Source organism: Brassica rapa, chromosome A06 (assembly GCF_000309985.2).
Source record: "Brassica rapa cultivar Chiifu-401-42 chromosome A06, CAAS_Brap_v3.01, whole genome shotgun sequence".
In the NCBI taxonomy this organism is placed as follows: domain Eukaryota; kingdom Viridiplantae; phylum Streptophyta; class Magnoliopsida; order Brassicales; family Brassicaceae; genus Brassica; species Brassica rapa.
In genome coordinates, this window is record NC_024800.2 from 9,860,504 (window position 1) to 9,879,116 (window position 18,613).

Below are 18,613 nucleotides of genomic sequence, written 5' to 3' on the forward strand. Positions count from 1 at the left end.
CAATAGTTTTAAACTGTAAGTATTGTAAACATCATATTGTTGATGTAATATAACTAGCATTTTCATAGTAAACACTTTAAATTAGTTTTTAAAAATTTTTAAACTTTGTTATAATAATAATGGTGTCTCTGATAAGTATTAAGAAAAATGAAAAAAAAATCGGTTGATCCAACTATACATGCATAAAAATGCATGTCATTTGAATAGAAAAGGGAAATTATATTTTCAAAACTATAAGAAGTCTCAGATTTAATACTTCTTACAAAAATAAAGAAAGGACAAAATCCAAAACTTCTACTCACGAAATCAATAGAGAAAAATGTTGAGAAGAACGCTTTGACAGTTTGACAGAGCAACTGAGAGGATGGTTTAGTGTTTGCTAAGCAAAAAGGATATAATAAGCAAGAGATAGAGAAGGGTATAAGAAACAACAGTTATTTTTATATAAAAAAATGCATAATAGTTTAACTACAAGAAAATGATCTTATTGTGACGAAATTTTGATACAAAAATTATTTGTCACAAATTTGTTACTTTTTAAATACGTTATTGTTAATAGACAGTCTGAGCCCATTACACTAGCTCATGTTCAGCCCAACAAAGTGTCACGCGAAGCCCATCACCATACTGCGACAAAACACAATACAGTCAGTCAAGACGTGTGTGTTAACGGTACACGAGATAGGAGAGTGCACGGCTTGACTGCAACGGTCTCCAATCCAGCTCATCATATTGTCACTACCAATAGATTCGATGTGCTCCAATCATGTGTTAGGGCATACTAGAGATAAGGATGAGAGCTTTGTATAAATAGGAGACTACGTTGTATCTTTGTCAGGTAGTTGAATAAGATAAATCTCTTTCAGTAAAGTTATTTCTATCTCCAAAATCTTGTGTTTCACATGGTATCAGAGCACAGCAAGTAGATCTTGAGCCATGGCTGACATACCGGAGGCGATCACCGCGCCATCTCTGAGTATCATTCAGTGCGTGACGTTGAAGCTTTCCGCCACAAACTATCTTTTGTGGAAAACACAGTTCGAGTCTTTCCTCTCAAGTCAGTCCCTGCTAGGATTCATCAATGGGTCATCTCCTCGTCCGTCACCAACAGTTCAAGTCAGAAATGGTGAAGTTGTAACAGAGGAGGCAAACCCTGAGTTCGTACGATGGATTCGCTCCGACCAGCTTGTCATGGCGTGGCTCTTTGGTTCGTTGACAGAAGAGGCTCTTCGTTCGGTTTATGGCCTTACATCAGCTCAAGAGGTCTGGTTCAGTCTTGGCCAGAAATACAATCGAGTTTCAGCGACCCGCAAACTAGATCTTCAGAGAAAGCTTCAAGGTATGATGAAAAAGGATAAAACTATGTCTGTGTATCTTAATGAAGTCAAAGGTGTTTGTGATCAACTTGACTCTATTGGCTGTCCTGTGTCTGAACAAGAGATGATTTATGCTGCTTTAAATGGTTTGGGTCGTGAGTATGAATCAATCTCCACTGTTATTGAGCACTCTATGGACTCTTTTCCTGATGCTCGCTTTGAAGAAGCTGTTTTTAAACTTGTCAACTTTGATGACAAGTTGAAGATTTACACTGAGTCCACAGCGCCAACACCTCATCTGGCCTTTCACACAGGCAGAGGTTACTCTAGCAGAGGCCGTGGTGGTTCATACAGTAGCATAGGATCCCGTGGTCGTGGTTCAGGCTCCTATTCTACCAGAGGCAGAGGTTTTCATCAACAGTTCTCTGGGAACAACTCTAGACCAAGAATCACTTGTCAGATTTGTGGTCGCTTTGGTCACACGGCAGATAAGTGTTACAATCGTTTTGATCAGCAGTTTCAGACACCTGACAACCTTCACACTGCGTTAACAACGATGAAGCTCTCTGATCACAGTCAGTTCAATGGTCAGGAGTGGTATCCAGACTCCGCTGCTTCAGCTCACATCACTAATGATGGTTCACAGTTGCAGTCTTCTCAACCTTATCTTGGCAACGTTATAGTTGGCAACGGTGATTATCGTCCCATCACTCACATCGGGTCTGTTCCACTGCACACACCACAAGGTATATTACCGTTAGCTGATGTGCTTGTCTGTCCAGCAATAACTAAGTCCTTACTTTCTGTATCTAAGCTTACCTCAGATTTTCCGTGTGAAATAACATTTGATCATCAATCTGTTATGGTTAAGGACAAGGTGACAAAGCAGTTGATAACTCAAGGTCGCAGGCATAAAGATCTTTACGTCTTGAAGAATATCCAGTTTCAGGCCTACTACTCTACGCGTCAGCAAGCTGCTTGTGAGAAGGTCTGGCACCAGAGGCTTGGTCATGCGAATTCGGATATTCTTCTACTTCTATCTAGAAATTAGGCAATCATTTTCAATAAGGCTAGTTCCAAGACTGTTTGTGATTCATGCCATTTTGGTAAAAGCTGTAAACTTTCCTTTGTTGCGTCAGATTTTGTTTCTTCACGTCCTTTGGAACGCATACATTGTGATTTATGGGGTCCAAGCCCTGTGGTTTCTAATCAAAGGTTTAAATTCTATGTTATCTTCATTGATCATCACACAAGGTTTTCATGGTTCTATCCGTTGAAGCAGAAATCTGACTTTTACTCTGTTTTTGTGTCACAAATGAGTAGCTTTTTCGTCGCAGTATTCTTACGATTTTAAATCGTATCTACTTTTGTCACAGCCAGTGACAAAATTGAGACAAAACTAACAGTCGTAACAATTGTGACAATATTATGACAATACACATCGTCGCAAATCAGTTACGAACCTGTGATGGAATACATATAGTCTCACTATGTGACAATATGATGACAAAAGAAATAGTAATAAAATGTAACAGAACAATATAACAAATCCGTCATATTATTAAATCGATTTACAAATGTTTTTTATGTTCCTTTTACATAAACATTTCTAAATTGATTTAATTATATTTTTATAAAGTCAGTGATTAAAAAAAATATAGTTTTGATTCTTTTTACTTGATATGTATATATTTTTATATACTTCAATATTTTTAAACTTGCTTCATTTCATACTAATTTAAAATATGGTTATATTTACTATGTATTTTAGATGTCACTATTTTTTAGATGTGTGTTTAAAATGATATGAACAGCATATACTTTTCTTATTAGATATCGGTCATATGTCAAAATGAAAAGAGCTAGAAAATAATATCTTCAAAGCTGAAACATATTGAAAATAAATGATGCTATGTATGATCGATCCATTAAGCCAAACTCAAAACTAATTACAGCCCATTACCTATAAGTTTATAACCCTAATAATCAATAATGAGGACACGTGTGTGCATATATATATATATATATATATCTATCTATATACTCCAAGAGAATAGCCGCAGCCACCACCTTAGAGAGAATGAGAGATAGAAAAAAGTGAGAGATGTGCGTTTCCGTGAGCACCACCCTCGTTTCTGGTGTTGTGGTGGTATGTGTGTCTCGCGGTTGGGTTTTTAATAAGGAGAGGAAGAGATCGATCTTGAAAGAACTGGGCAATCAGCTGGAGGTCAGACAGAGGCAGAGAATATTAGAGCCATTGTTTTGAGATGGACACCAATCGAGAACACATCATGGAGTTGTGTCATTGCAAGAGTTTGTATGCCTTAGCCGCCATAACTTTCGATTCCTGTGCAAGAATCAACCGAAGATAAAAATTCAGGAAACCCTAACTGTTTTCTCTCGACCGCAGCCCAGTACCGGAAGCTGAATGTAGTAGCATATATTATAATTTTTTGTCGATATTATAATATTCTTTTAAAATTGTTTATATTAATTTAGTTTCAAATCTTAGTTACTTTTGTATTCTTTCACTATTATTACAAATATTAACTATAAAAATAAAGCAATAGTTTAGTGAATTCTGAATTAATCGTGATGACAAATTGTTAACTAATTAAGTCAAAAGTTTATAGATGGGGTATAACAAATTTAATTTGAATCTGTGACTATATATTAGTTATAAAGTATTACAAAATTAAAGCAACTAAAAGAGTCGCAAATGAAGATGGATAAGTGATGATTCTTAACTAGTATTAGTTTGTGACGGTTAGAGACTATATTTCAGTGGTAATCAGAGACGGAATTAGCACGTTGTGATAGTCACAAAATATGACAACTTTGTTACGTTAATTGTAGTTGGTAATTGTAACATTTTTATTACTTTTATATATGGTTGCTATTTGTGACTGAATAGTTACTATATGTAATGGTCGTAACATTGTAACGGTTTTTGTTACCAACAAAATTTGTGACGACCGTATTGTAACCACAATGAAATTGTCACAAATATGTCACAATATTTTTATTGTGACGAATTGTGTTTTATTGTGACAAATAATTTGGTCACAATATAACTATTTTTTTGTAGTGAATTAAACTTACAGTATCTGCAATATACTAATATTTTGAATACCTTTAAATGTAAATGCCTTTATCTAAAAATTAATAACTAGATGTCTGATGCTAGTTTAAAGAAGTTTTTTTTTTATACTTCATATTTGTATGTTATTTATGTTTAGATAAGTCATTGTTGCTAATTTTTTTAAAAAACTATTTGTTTTCTATAGAATAAAAACTGTAACATTAATATTATTGAAATTTTGATATTTTCCTAGTTTATAGAGTTATTAATTTACAGATTTTTTTTAGATTTTATATATTTTAAAATATGATTTATGCAAGATTATGAAGAATACTTGATTTTACGGTAAATGTATTGGTTAAATTTTATGGATACAATATCTTCTTTTTAATACAAAACTAGATCATTATTAATAGATGGAGCTTACATGTTTAAAGTGTAGATCATTTGAAATAAATATTGGAACATAATAATGATAAAAATAAGAGCTGTGGTCTTATATTATTTGTATTCGATTATATTGTGTTAACATAGTAAACCTAAATATTTTTAAGTGTACAATGAAAATAATATGGGCAATTGTCAATAATCGCACCTTTTGAAGTTTGTGTCACAAAAATAGCACTAGAAGGAGAAAGTCACAAAAATGACATTCATTAAAGGGTAAAATATCCCTAATACCTTTGGTTTAAAATAAATAAACAAACAAAAATAATTAAAATAAATAAAATAAAAATAAATAAAATAAAATAAAAAAAAAAAATTTTATAGTTTCAGATTATATTTTTCAGATTCAAAATTTTTATAATTTTTTTTTGAATTTTTTTTTCGAAATTTTTTTTTTAATTTAATTTTTATAATTTAAAAATACTTTTTGAAACTGTTTTTAAAATTTTTATTTTTATTTTAGTATTTATTTTTTATAAAATTTTAAACCCTAATTCCAAAATCCTACCCCCTTAACTCTAAACCCTAAGGTTTGGATTAATTAACCCAAGGGGTATAAGTGTATATTTACCTCTTTAATGAAACCTATTTTTGTGACTTTGAGCCTTGAGTGCTACTTTGGGAACATAAACTTGGTTTGGTGCTATCTTAGTCTTTTTCTCAAATAATATCGATATATTTAGAAATATAAAACAAAACTTAAAATAAAATTTACTGTAGACATAAAAATATAAAAAATATTTATTATATTTTGTATAAAATTTATATACAAAATTATTAGTTTACCTTTATATTAGGAATATATATTTACACAAAAATTTGAAAATTTCATTGTCTCATTATTTTATTGAAGTATGTTGTACTTTACATTTTCTCAGGTCACTACTAGTAAAATTTATTAATTTATGATGTTTATTAATGTATAGATTTTCTTAATTGTACCTCACTATGACATGGCATCACTATTAATATAACTTATGTCACTCTAACTTTTAATGTTATAAAGTAAACAAATAAAATATTTTTATTGATAAAAAAAATATTCTATTTATTCTTATTTTTTAAATGATAGACTATTCGACTAAAATTTACATATATTCTAAATTTTAAAACTTTTTTAAATATTTATAGAACCCGCGAAAAGTGGACAAATTTGCTAAGAACCTTTTTTGAAAAAAGATACTATTCAACTTTCAAAATCTTAATAGATGTTCTTAGATTTTATATTTAAGATGTTAATATAGCAAATTTTTCCAAATTAATGATTATGTTGAATGGAAAGTGTAAAGGACAAAAAGAAAGTGCAAGTAAAAAAAAAGGTTAAATGAAAAGAGACCATAAATTGGAGATAGATGTCACCATAAAAGTCATCTTCTCCACATTCATCACAAAATAAGCATTTTCATTTTTGTTATTTCATCTTACATTCCATTGCTTATTTTAAAGAATTTCAGTCCCTTCAATTAACGTTTCATAGAAACGTGCATCCACAAGGATGAAATTGGTGATTTTAATCTCGTTGTTGCTTGTATTTCCATTGTGTTCTTCAGGTATTCACAAATTCCATTAGCAAAATCCATATCTAAGTATAGCACATTAATTAAACTTGAAGAATTAAAATAGAATACACTACAACATCTGTGTCAAATTAATATATGTATAAAAAAATACGCGTATGTTAAAAAAAACACTACTTTAGCAATTTAGTAAATTCATTTTTAAGTTTACAATTTATCATCATCAAGACATCAACTAATAAATATTTTTAATTTTCTTAAAAAGTAATTATTTTAAACAAAACAGTATTAAAGAAAACTATAAGAAAGTTGTTTTTTTAAGTCTATATAAATAGTTGTAACCATTTACCCAAGTTCTAGTGTGATTTATATGGATTTCAAAATTTTATTAATATATATTTGATCTCAGTAGAAATACTAATATACACCTTTGATTATATTAACAAAAATAAAAATATATACATGTAAATATATAATTATATATATATTATTATTTTTTCTTTTATATTTATTTATTTGCATTTGCATCTGTTTTTCTTAGGATTTGAGAAGGACGATGAAGTTACTGAAGTCAGCCAACATTCATCAGACAAGGTAAGAAACAAAATTACATGTTCAATTCTTTTTTTTTGTCAACTTATGATAATAAAGTAATATTAAGCTGACGATTTGGTCAAACCGGAAAATGATTACGGTGTTTTTTTTCAAAAATTGGTGACAGTACCTCCAAATGGAGCTTATATTAGTGTTTTACCCTGCAAAGAACCAATGCCTCTTCGTGACCATTTTGCCTCTATAACCTAACACTCTTATTATGCTTAGCCCCTCTGTGGTGTGCAGAAGGCATTGTTCAGTATATTGGACAATGTAAAGTCTCGAAGCTTTTCCAAAGTTGACAAAAAAGCTGGAGGTTTGTTACCTCATTTCATTTCATAGAATCAAAGTCTCTTTGAAATCAAAGAAATTAATATTATTTCCCCAACCACCATTTTGCTTCTTTATGTCTTTCAGAAAAATATCAATAGTCGTCTCAACTCGCCGAATCTCTCCCCAAAAGTCCCCCTTCTCAATTTTGATTATCACTCTAAATCCTTTTACTTTTTTCACTTCGAATTCTTCCTCATAGAATGTTCGATGTTGACAGAGGCTCGTATCACAAACTCAAAAAATAGAGTCTATAATTGACGCGCTAGGGCCTGAAGAATTGGAGTTCCTACGCAAGTCAACTTTTGGGAAGATCTTAGCCATAAGAGAATCCACCATTCTCGGGCGCGTTTGGTGAGTATGTTTTTGTTCGGCTTTTTAAGATTAACAAAATATACAAGATCTGGTTTTTGTTTGCTGGCTTTTTAAGGAGAGTCGCCTCATGAAGATCAGATTAACCTTATTGCTAGAATGTATTGTTTATATATCCAACAATTGTATTGTTTATCTTCTAAATTCTAGATTAACCGTTACATCTACTTTTTCATGTATGGAATTGATAAGAAACTTAGAGTCTTCTAGTTAAGTGCTAGCAAATATTGCTAATTTTATCAGATAATAAGTTATTTATCATCTCATAACCCATACAAAATATTAACATATGCTTCTGTTATCGTCTGTGTTAATTTATATCTAAAATGTCTCATCTACCTGTTAAATTCTAGATTATCAGCTATAATATAGAGGTGATAGAGTATGCATATACTTTGTTTATGTTAAATACAACTTATAGCCGCCAATCTATCCGTTGATGGATACGTATCAGTCTAGCGGTTAACAAGATTGATAGAATAAAGAAGTGATAGTATACGATGTACTGGTTTAGGGTTAATAAATTATTTACCTGCTAAGTTTGTTAGTAATGGATACTTATAATTTTAACCGCAACCAAGATTGACACATAGTGTTTACACATTTAATCTTGTTATTTGCCGTGTTGTTTTATAACAGTCTTTATGTGCACGCGTTGTAGGTGTCTGTCAAGTAAATTCTAGATAATCCGTATATGGTCAGTTGGAGCCCATATATCCTCAAATCAGTGGCTTTGTCAGAAAGTAATGCAGTTTTGAAGTCCTTTTCGGTTTTTAGATGTAAGGGAATCCCTCAAAACTGAAGCCCAACCAATGCAGCCATCACGACTGTCCTACTGATTGAAGCTCATGCAGCATTCGGCGTCGATGGATGTAAGGCTATCACTCTTTGTGTTCTCCCAGACGCCGCAAAGCAACTGGTTCTTAAATTTCATGAAGACATCTCAAAGTAGTGGTTGGTCACTGTCTACTACTGCAGACTTTGTTTATGATTTTAAGGATTGTTTGTTTCTTTATGCATATTATAGAATTTTTTGTTTTTAGCGGATAATTCATGTCTACTAGTACATGATTATGTACTTTATATTTACTATTTTTAATTGAGTTTGACAAATAATTGTTAAATCTAACTTTAAGCATCACATTTAAAACATATACATTCTTAACTTTCTGATTTTAATTCCGATTTAACCAATAATCAGTGATTATATGGTTTTACATGCGATTTTTTGAACATATAACAGCCCATCAATCTCCTCTAAAAAAAGATAACAAATTCCTAACAACAAAGTTATTCATCCTATTGTATAGTTAGCGACTAATCACCTTTGTACCAAACAAATCAACAGGCAAATATATTTATTTCTTCACTATCACACGAGTTTGTTTGTTAATGATTTATGTTGCAGGGAATTGGATCCTTTATCGACTGTGTGAACCTTTTGTTTTGTTGGTAACAGATGGGCTTTAACGCCATCAACCATTGTTAACACTTTTTCATAAAATCATCATACTCCTTTTCCCAAATACTCACATTTATGTTCTACTTAAGCACTTATTATCCACAAAGTTCACTAAATCATATTTTTTGGTATTGATACGCGTATGTGATAACACAGTGACTTATCTGGATAATACCATATGATAAGAGTACAATAAATAAGTTAAAGTCTAACATAAGACATTACGAGAACTGAATTCCATGAATGTCTGGTCCAGTCTCCTTGCTTTTGTCTTTGTCACTTGCATCTCCAAGTCTCCCGACAACCTCATTTGTATCTGTTAATAACAAATATAACACATAATGGTTCATGTATCAGTTAGGGAGAAAATTACCGACACAATCATCATCATAACGAGTACGATTCACTTCTTTATCCAGCAGTCTATCATATGTCCTATCATCTGACCCACTTTTGCTGTCTGACACGTCTTGTACTACCACTGAAGCTATTTTCAATAAAGTAGGGGTATTTGCATCTGATCCATGCCAAAAAGAGACTACTTTTTGGGTTATCTACAATAATAGGTATTTGACCAATTTAAGTCTTTATTGGGTATATTACACCCATTGTCTCTTTTTTTTCTTTTAGATTATACTTTTTCTTTACCATGAAATGACACTATTTTCGAATTATCTTTAATGTTTGTTAAATATATCAGTGCAAAAGACAATTACTTTGTTTTTAACTAGTTCTTAATTTATATCGGCCAGAATTGGATCTGAATTTGGCTATCTTACCTAACTAAACCTAATTAAAATTATCATGGTTTAAATAAATCTATAATTGTTTTTTATTTCAAACTAATAAATCAGTAATTGTTTTTTGTAATAAATCAGTAATTGTTGGTGGTGCAAAATATGTAGCCGGTTGTTGACAACCTGATGGACTATGGATACTTATTACCACCCCCTCCCAGACCACGACTTCCTCTCTCGCTAGATACTGATGATCTGCCACCACCACCGCATCCAACAAAAATTGATATTTTACAGTAAAGTAATATATGTAATAGTAGATCAGTCTATCATTAATTGTAATAGCAATTATGTCATAGTTATAAATGACTAGACTGTCTAAATATCAATTTATTAAGAGATTTGTCGTCATTAAACAAATAATATATTCTCCAACGATAGACATTCAACAAGCAGGTTTTTTCTGATGTATTTCTAAAATCTATTTTTCTAAAATCTAAATTTTATCCAATCAATATTTTCAAAAATGGATCCCCTAAAATGTAGGGAAACTAGTTTTTCAAATAATATTTTCTTAACACAAAAAATCAAAAAACAAGTTTTCATAGGTTTTCACTATTTACAATGAGTTTTCAGTTTTTTTCTTTTTTTTCTATATTTACCCATTAATTTAGGAAAAATAAATAAAAATACTAATCACTATATAAATAAGGTTTTGTAAGAAATCTGTGTTTTATTATGACAGTGCGTCTACTATTCATAGGCTATCAAGAAAAAAATGAATTTCAAAATTTGGTTAATTTAATATACGCTTTTTTGGTGGCATAGTATTTACCTAAGCATCAGTATTATATCTACGATAATTGAATCTAACATTAAATGTAATAAAATTAGTACAGTGTGAATGATATTCTACCTAAGACTATCAAAAATGGTTATATGTATTCAACACCTTGATTTACATTTTTAACAATCCACATCATATACTCTTTCTTCTACCTATTAATTCAATGTCCATACAAATTTTATCTCTACAGTAGTGGGTTAAAAAAATTCAACACCTTACCCCATTTTTTTATTTCTTTAATATTTTCATATTTATATACTAACAAAAATAATAAATTTTAATTAAATCAAAATAACTAATACTTGAACAAATTTTAAAAATAAATTCTAATTTCTTAAATTTTCCAAATAATAATTATGATCAAATTTTAAAATATTTATTATTGAAGCTGTTTCAAAAAAAAATTAATGTCCAAATAAAATAAAACAAATATCTATTTGTAGAGATTTTAAAATGATAAATTTTGATATAAAGAAAAAAGTTAAATAAAAAAATTTACTATCAAAGAACTATCTTTAAGACATTGGGGTGAAATAAAAATACCAAAATACATGTAGCCAATAAAAAAACACCATATATTTAATTTATATTATAATCAAAACATATTATTTCATATTGTGACATGTGTCAGTGTAGACCCATATTTGTTTTGCTTTCAATGGGGTGAAAGTTTTCAACACAGCTGAATCCACGTCAGATCAATTTTGTTTTCAACTAGTTCATTGTGTGCATTAAACTCTTGAAATTTTAATTCAACAGGTCAATTGCACATGGTCTACTAAAAATCTATTTTTTTATAATAAATTGATCTTCATAAAAAATTTGCTTTACTATAGTGAACTGCACAATAGTTCATGTACAATTTTTTTTTTTGATGATCCTGGTATCCGGAGCTTGAGAGGATCCGACTAACGCCAATGATCGTCCCTTGGAGCTTAGCCGGGGAGCCCGTCGAGGCATCCAATTTTAATCTTATCAACAAAATAAACTTCATAATTCAAAGTTAACTATTAAAATAATACGTAAATATTACTGTTAATAATTTTTTGTATATTTTGAAATTTTAATTTTCAACATTTTACTATTTCATGCCTATAAACTATAAGACTTTATAACGAATATAATACTTTGTGTATAAGAACAGTTTTAAAAAACTTGTCAATAAAATAAAGTAAATTATTATAACTAGTTTTATGTAAAGTTAAGTCAAGTTCTTAAAAAATAATAGACAACTTCTAAAATTAAATAAAATACTAATCAAAACTTCAGATAAAAATAAAAATATACAGAAAAGTTAAAAAAAAACATAAACAAAAATCAAAAAAAAAAATATAAAATCTAAAATCACCAATCATGTTTAAAAAAAACTAAAATCTACTACAAAATAAAAAACCAAAAACTAAAAACTGAAATCCAAAAACTAGAAACTAAAAGCCAAAAACAAAAAAAAAAATCTAAAATTGAAGTAAATAATAATCACCTAAAAGCAGCTTAAATTTTATATATGAAAATGCATAATAGTTTACAGTATCTTTAAATATACTAAATATTTTGAGTACCTTTAAATGTAAATGCTTTTATGTAAAAAAATATTAACTAGCTGTCTGATGCTAGTTTAAAGAAGCTGTTTTTTTTTCAATTTGTATTTCATATTCATAAGTTATTTCAGTTTTGATAAGTCACTGCCAGATGTTCGTTGCTAATTTTTTTAAACTATTTTGTTTTTTCATAGAAGTAAGAATTCTATAAATTAATAGTGTTAGATTTCAATATTTTCTAGTTTATAGAATTATTAATTTACATAATTGTTTTTAGATTTTAAATATTTTTAAATATAATTTATGTAATATTTGTGAAGAATACTTGATTTTACGATATAAGTATTGATTAAATTTTATACATAAAATTTTTATATTATCTTTTTTATATATAACAACTAGGTTATTATTAATAGATGGAGCTTACATAGTTAAAGTGTAGATTATTTGAAAAAGAATATTGAAACAAAATAATAATAAAAATAAGAGCTATGGTATATTATATTGGTTTTATTCGATTATATGATTATATGGTGTTAACATAGTAATAGTAGCTACTTTTAAGAGTGAATTGGAAAAAAAACATCAATACATTTAGAAATATACAAATAGTTATTATATTTATATAAAATTCATATTAAATAATTATTAATTTATCTTTACATTAGGATTATTATATTTACATTAAAAATTTAATTTTTTTATTATCTCATTTCTTTTAGCGAATTATGTCGTATTTTACATTGTCCCAACTTATGATTGGCTGAAATTTATTAATTTATGTAACGCCACTCTGTTTTTAACGTTATAAAATAACTATATAAATAATTTTATTTCAATATTTTTTATTGATAAAATTTTATTCTATTCATTCTTATTTTTTAAATGATAGACTAACTAACTAAAATTTAAAATATTCTATAGTTTAAAAGTTTTTTAAATATTTGTAGAACCCGCAAAAAGTGGACAAATTTTGCTAAGAAGTTTTTTGGAAAAAAAAACACTGTTCCACTTTCAAAATCTTAATAAATGTTTTTAGATTTTTTACTTAAGATGTTACTCTAGCAAATCTCTACAAAAAGAAAGTGCAAGTAACAAAAAGGTTAAATGAAAAGAGACTATAAATTGGAGATAGATGACACCATAAAAGTCATCTTCTCCACATTCATCACAAAATAAGCATATTCATTTTTGTTATTTCATCTTACATCCCATAGCTTGTTTTAAAAGAATTTCAGTCCCTTCAAATACCGTTTCATAGAAACGTGCATCCACAAGGATGAAGTTGTTGATTTTCATCTCGTTGTTGCTTGTATTTCCATTGTGTTCTTCAGGTATTCACAAATTACATTAGCAAAATTCATATCTAACTATAATACATTAATTAAAATTAAAGAATTACAATTAAATATACTACAACATCTGTTTTTTTTAGATTAATATATGTATATATGAGCAAAAAGTTTCAGGTATATTAAAAATATATTAATTTAGTTATAAATAAATTATTTTGTGATTGATAGTTTCTCATAAAGTTTTAGCAATTTAGTCATTTTTTATTTAGTAAATTCATTTTGAAGTTTACAATTTATCATCATCAAGACAATCTTTAAGAAAATTATAAGAAATTTGTTATTTTATTTTATTTAAAAAATATAAATAGTGGTAACAATTTAATACCCCAAGTTCTACTGTGATTTATATGGATTTCAAAATTTTAATAATATTTTTTGCTCAATAGAAATATTAATATACAACTATATTAAAAAAATTAAAATATATACATGTACATATATATATATATATATTTTTTTACATCTGCATCTATTTTTTCTTAGGGTTTGAGAAGGACGATGAAGTTACTCAAGTGAGTCAACATTCATCAGACAAGGTAAGCAATAAAATTACATGTTCAATTCTTATATTATGTTAACTTATGATAGTAAAGTAATATTAAGCTGACGACTAAATTTGGTCAAACTGGAAAACGGTTATGTTTTTTTTTCAGATTCTATAATTTTTTACCATGAAATAAGTCAATAACACTATTTTCGAATTATCTTTAATGTTTGCTAGATATATCAGTGCAAAATTTTAGTTTTTTTATATTTTGTTTGTTAAACTCCTTTTAATTTATATGTCTGCCAAAATTGTCTGAATTTGGCTATCTTACCTAATTAAAAAAAAAAAAACTAATTACTATTGGAGACCCTTACTATTGTCATTGTTTAAATAAATCAATTTATTGTTGGTGGTGCAAAATATACTTATAATGCAGGCTACATTTAGTGTTGAGAGAATGATCGACTATCCAGGCCCATTTAATCCAACTCCCATAATTGTTCGGCCTCCTCACGGGCCCCTTACTGATCCTCCACCGCCACCACCACCGCGTCCAACAAAAACTGATTGATATCTTACAGTAAAGGAGAAACATATGTAATATTAGATCGGTCTATCATTAATAGCAGTTACAACATAGTTATCCAGACTGACTAAATATCAATTTATCAAGAGACTTATCATCATTAAACAAATAATATATTCCCCAAAGATGAAATTCAACAAGCAAGTTTTTTTTTGGGAAAATTGGAAATATGGAATAAAAAGACAAGTAGATTGTCCCTTTGCCATAATATGAATTATAAGTTGTCCTAATGCCATAATGTTTTCTGTAAACCCAATTAAACCCCTAATCTAATCTTTTAAACGTTTTTGTTAATTTAATTATGTTAAAAAATATTATTATTATTTTTAATTAATTTAATTATTAAAAAAAAAAATACAAAAGGGAAAAAATCGACCAAAATTTCCCCCAAGCTCGACGAACCCTAATTGCTCTCTCCTTCTTTGGCGATAGAGAAAAAGGACGATTTGAAGGGGATCTCGCCGTCGCCGGTGTCGTTTTGGCCGGTAATACTCCGCCGGTGTTCTTCTTCTTCTTAATCGAAGTCTCAGAGACCTCGTCTCACTTCGCGACTCGTTCTCAATTAAGTCGCCGAAGACCGCTGAAGCTCGTACCTCGCCGATAACTGAACTCGTGCCTCACCGCTCCGCTCTCACTCTCTCAGCCATAGTTTCAAGCAAACCAATCGATTCTCCTCAGGTTTGTTTATGAATTTTTTGCATGTCTTTGTATCTCTTACTTGAGCTTGTTTAAGATCGATTTTGAATGTCATAAGTTTCGATTCTTTTTTCTGTGAATTATTATTTAGGCTTCAATCTTATCAAAATTTCCTACTTTTTTGGTTAATTTGTTTTTGTAGCAACCGATCTCTAGTAACTCTTGTTTTACCTTGTGAATTATATTATGATGCATGCGTTTATAAATATTGACTGTAGTGATTGTGTTTCTTGCATTGTTTATAGGTATGACAATTGATCAGTTGCCTAAATGCTTATTCAAAGAGGGAACTGAAACACAAGTTGAGAAGGTCAACAACAGTTGTCGAACTTCCATACTTGCGAAGGTGGCGAAGTACTGTCCAGACGAGTACAAAGAAGTGTCGGAGGATCCGCTATTTGCTCAGATTGTGGCCATTCATGTACACAAGCTTCAGTTTTCGGCAAGAGCGATCCACACCTTCGTTTGCAAGCAGCTTCTGTCCGCAAAGCGTTATGAGTTGTGGTTCCATTATGCTAGGAGGCCTCTCAGATTTTCAATGCAAGAATTCTATGCCATCACAGGTTTGAAATACAATGACGAGCCCGACTTGGAGATTGATGACTGGAATATGATGGAGGGTTTTGGAGTAAGTTGCTAAGGAGACAGAAAAATATTTCGGTTCAGCAAATCAGGAAGGTTCATGTGAAGTTGTGTAATACATGGTCTCGTGTTGATAGGCTGCGGTTGGTCTATTTGTGTGTGATTGCTGGTATTCTTATGGCGAAGGATGAGAAGGTGTGGATCCCATACAAGTACATCAAGCTCGTGATGAACTTCGAGAAGATGAGGAAATATCCGTGGGGTCTTCACTCTTTTGATATGCTGGTGAGTTCCATTATCAACGCTAGGGATAAAGTGAAGACGCAAAACAGTTATGTCGTAGATGGATTCTCGTATGCACTTCAGATTTGGTTGATGGAAGCTGTTCCGGACATTGGGTCTCTTTTGGGTCAGAAACTGAGAGAAGGCGTGACTACCATGAGGTGCAGGAATTGGAAAGGATCTGCTAAGATTTCCTATGAGGATATTATTACCATAGAGTCTAATTTTGCTTCCACCGTAAGTTCTGTTTCCTTTAATTGATGTTATTGATGTGCATAGTTCTTAAATTGGTGTGTCTTTAACCTGTTTTAAATTTTTTTTTTTAGGGAGATGTGTTTCCATCCATTTCTACATCTGGAAATTTCAAAGACGTGATTACTGATGCCGAGTTTGTTCGAGCCTGTGAGATGAAGGATGAAAGAGTTGATCTAATCATTGACATGCAGCGAAACAAGTATGACTGGAGTAAGCATGTTTGGGCTTATAAGGAAACAGTGAAACCATTTCAGTACAGTTCTGAGGAAGATGGTTCAGATGAGGAAGCGGCTGTAGAGACAAGTGAAACTGAAATTGAAGAAGAAATAGAAAGCACCCGTGTGTCTCCTACTAAGAAGAGGAAGAACAGGTTTCGGGATACTGGTGCGGAGTCGAGGAAGAAGAGGTTACTTTGCCAAAGATCAACCGAGAAATATAGAGATCTTGAAGAGGAAATGAAGTCCTATATCCAGAGTATGTTTAACTCTTCTTTTACTGCCTTAGGCCTCGAGGTACGCGAGATTATTGAAGACCGCTTTACCAAATTAGAGGAGAAGATCCTTTCATCTCAGACTCAGGGTGGTGCGCCTGCTAATACTCAGACTCGTGGTACTGATCCGTTTTGGACTCCTTCTGCTGCTGCTGCTGCTGCTGCTGCTGCACTGCTCCGGCTTCGGTTTCTGGTCGTCCTCCTGCTCCTACTCGGGCTTCTACCGAAGCTCCTGCTTCAGTTTCTACTCGTGGTCTTGCTCCTTCTCGCAGTGCGGCTTCTGCTCCTTATCGCAGTCGAGCTTCTGCGACTGCTCACAATGGTGGGCCTGCGAATGCTGCGAAGACAAGGTCTCAGACAAAGGTAAACAAGAAGTAGATCATTTTTCATGTCTTCGGTTGCTGTTATATTTTCATGTCTTTGGTTGCTTTTCTTTTTCATGTACTCGGTTTGCGGTTTGTAATATTATTTTAAGGATGATGTTGTCTTTGCTGTGTGTAATAATTATGTAAGGATGATGTTTTGATGTGGATGGAATCTTTCTTTAAAAATATTAATGTCATGTTTTGTGTTTCATAACCAGGATGCAGATTTGTCTGATGTGTTTGGCAGCTTATTTAGCACCTTAGATGTGAATATAGGGACCCAAGAGTACTTACATAAGACAATGGGTAACCTTACACAAGAGTCAAATGTTGACGGTTTTGATCCATCTCAAGACAAGCAGTCCGAAGGACCTTCTGATTTCACTACGCCAATGACTTCTTTTCGGCCACAGATCTTCAAAACACCATTCTTGATTGATAGTGATGATATAGAAGTTCGTTGCAAAGCGAAAGACTACGAATAGTTTTCCTTCCAGAAGAGAAATGGGCCAAACTAACTGAATGGACATTGAATCCCACGTAAGTTATTTGAATTGTTTTATTTATTTTTCCTCAAATCTACCTCTTCACTAACATCACAGCAATGCTTTCTTTTTACAGAGTACTTCAGATTGGGCCATCTACATTTGATGCAGAGTTAGCCTCGCGGATTATTGGGCCTAATATTTGGTTGAAGAACTTTGTGAGTTTAGCTCTGAAATATTTTGCAGATTGCTTTTTGTTGTTGGTTCTCATTCCTAAACAAAATTGTATTGTCTTTTTCAGGACATGGACGCCATGATGTATTTGTTTCGGGAAAAAACCACATTGCGTCGGTGGAGTCCAGACCGAGTCGCATTTTTGAACTGTATGTTCAGTAATCAGATTATCACGGCCTATGGGAAGTTTGATGGAAACAGGAGAGGGTACAAAATCGACGACAATTTTCTCGAGTATGGAAGAGGCGAGCTTCCATATCATGGAAGCACAGGTTCAGTATGGAGCGTTGATGTCGATCGTCTCTACATCCCTATATGTGTTAACCAAATCCACTGGATCTCTATTTGCGTCAATCTTGTGAACCGGACAATTGATGTCTTCGATTGTGGGGGTAAGAAGAACAACAGGGTCATCGAAGCTTTTGCCGTCCTCATTCCACGAATCGTCAAGGCAGTCCAGTCGCCAGAGAGGAGAAAGATTTCAATGTGAAACAGTATACTGTTTCATATGTCCCCATGCGCGGCCTAAACATGAGTGGTAATGATTGTGGTGC

The 18,613-nt window shown here is 31.3% G+C and overlaps 1 protein-coding gene and 1 long non-coding RNA gene across 2 annotated transcripts; one reads left to right on the top strand and one right to left on the bottom strand.

Annotated features, from left to right (window-relative positions):
- Nucleotide 1: 1 nt before the first annotated feature.
- Nucleotides 2-5,040, bottom strand: LOC117125945. Its single transcript, XR_004448405.1, has 2 exons — nt 4,419-5,040; nt 2-468 (listed from the first exon to the last, which is right to left on the bottom strand). It is a non-coding gene; the product is annotated as an uncharacterized LOC117125945 (long non-coding RNA).
- Nucleotides 5,041-15,980: 10,940 nt separating this feature from the next.
- Nucleotides 15,981-17,802, top strand: LOC117125942. The gene is made up of 2 exons (XM_033272947.1): nt 15,981-16,467; nt 16,557-17,802. The coding sequence occupies exons 1-2, from the start codon at nt 16,126-16,128 to the stop codon at nt 17,340-17,342; spliced, it is 1,128 nt and encodes a 375-aa protein (XP_033128838.1). The 5' UTR covers nt 15,981-16,125; the 3' UTR covers nt 17,343-17,802.
- The last annotated feature ends 811 nt before the right edge of the window (nt 17,803-18,613 follow it).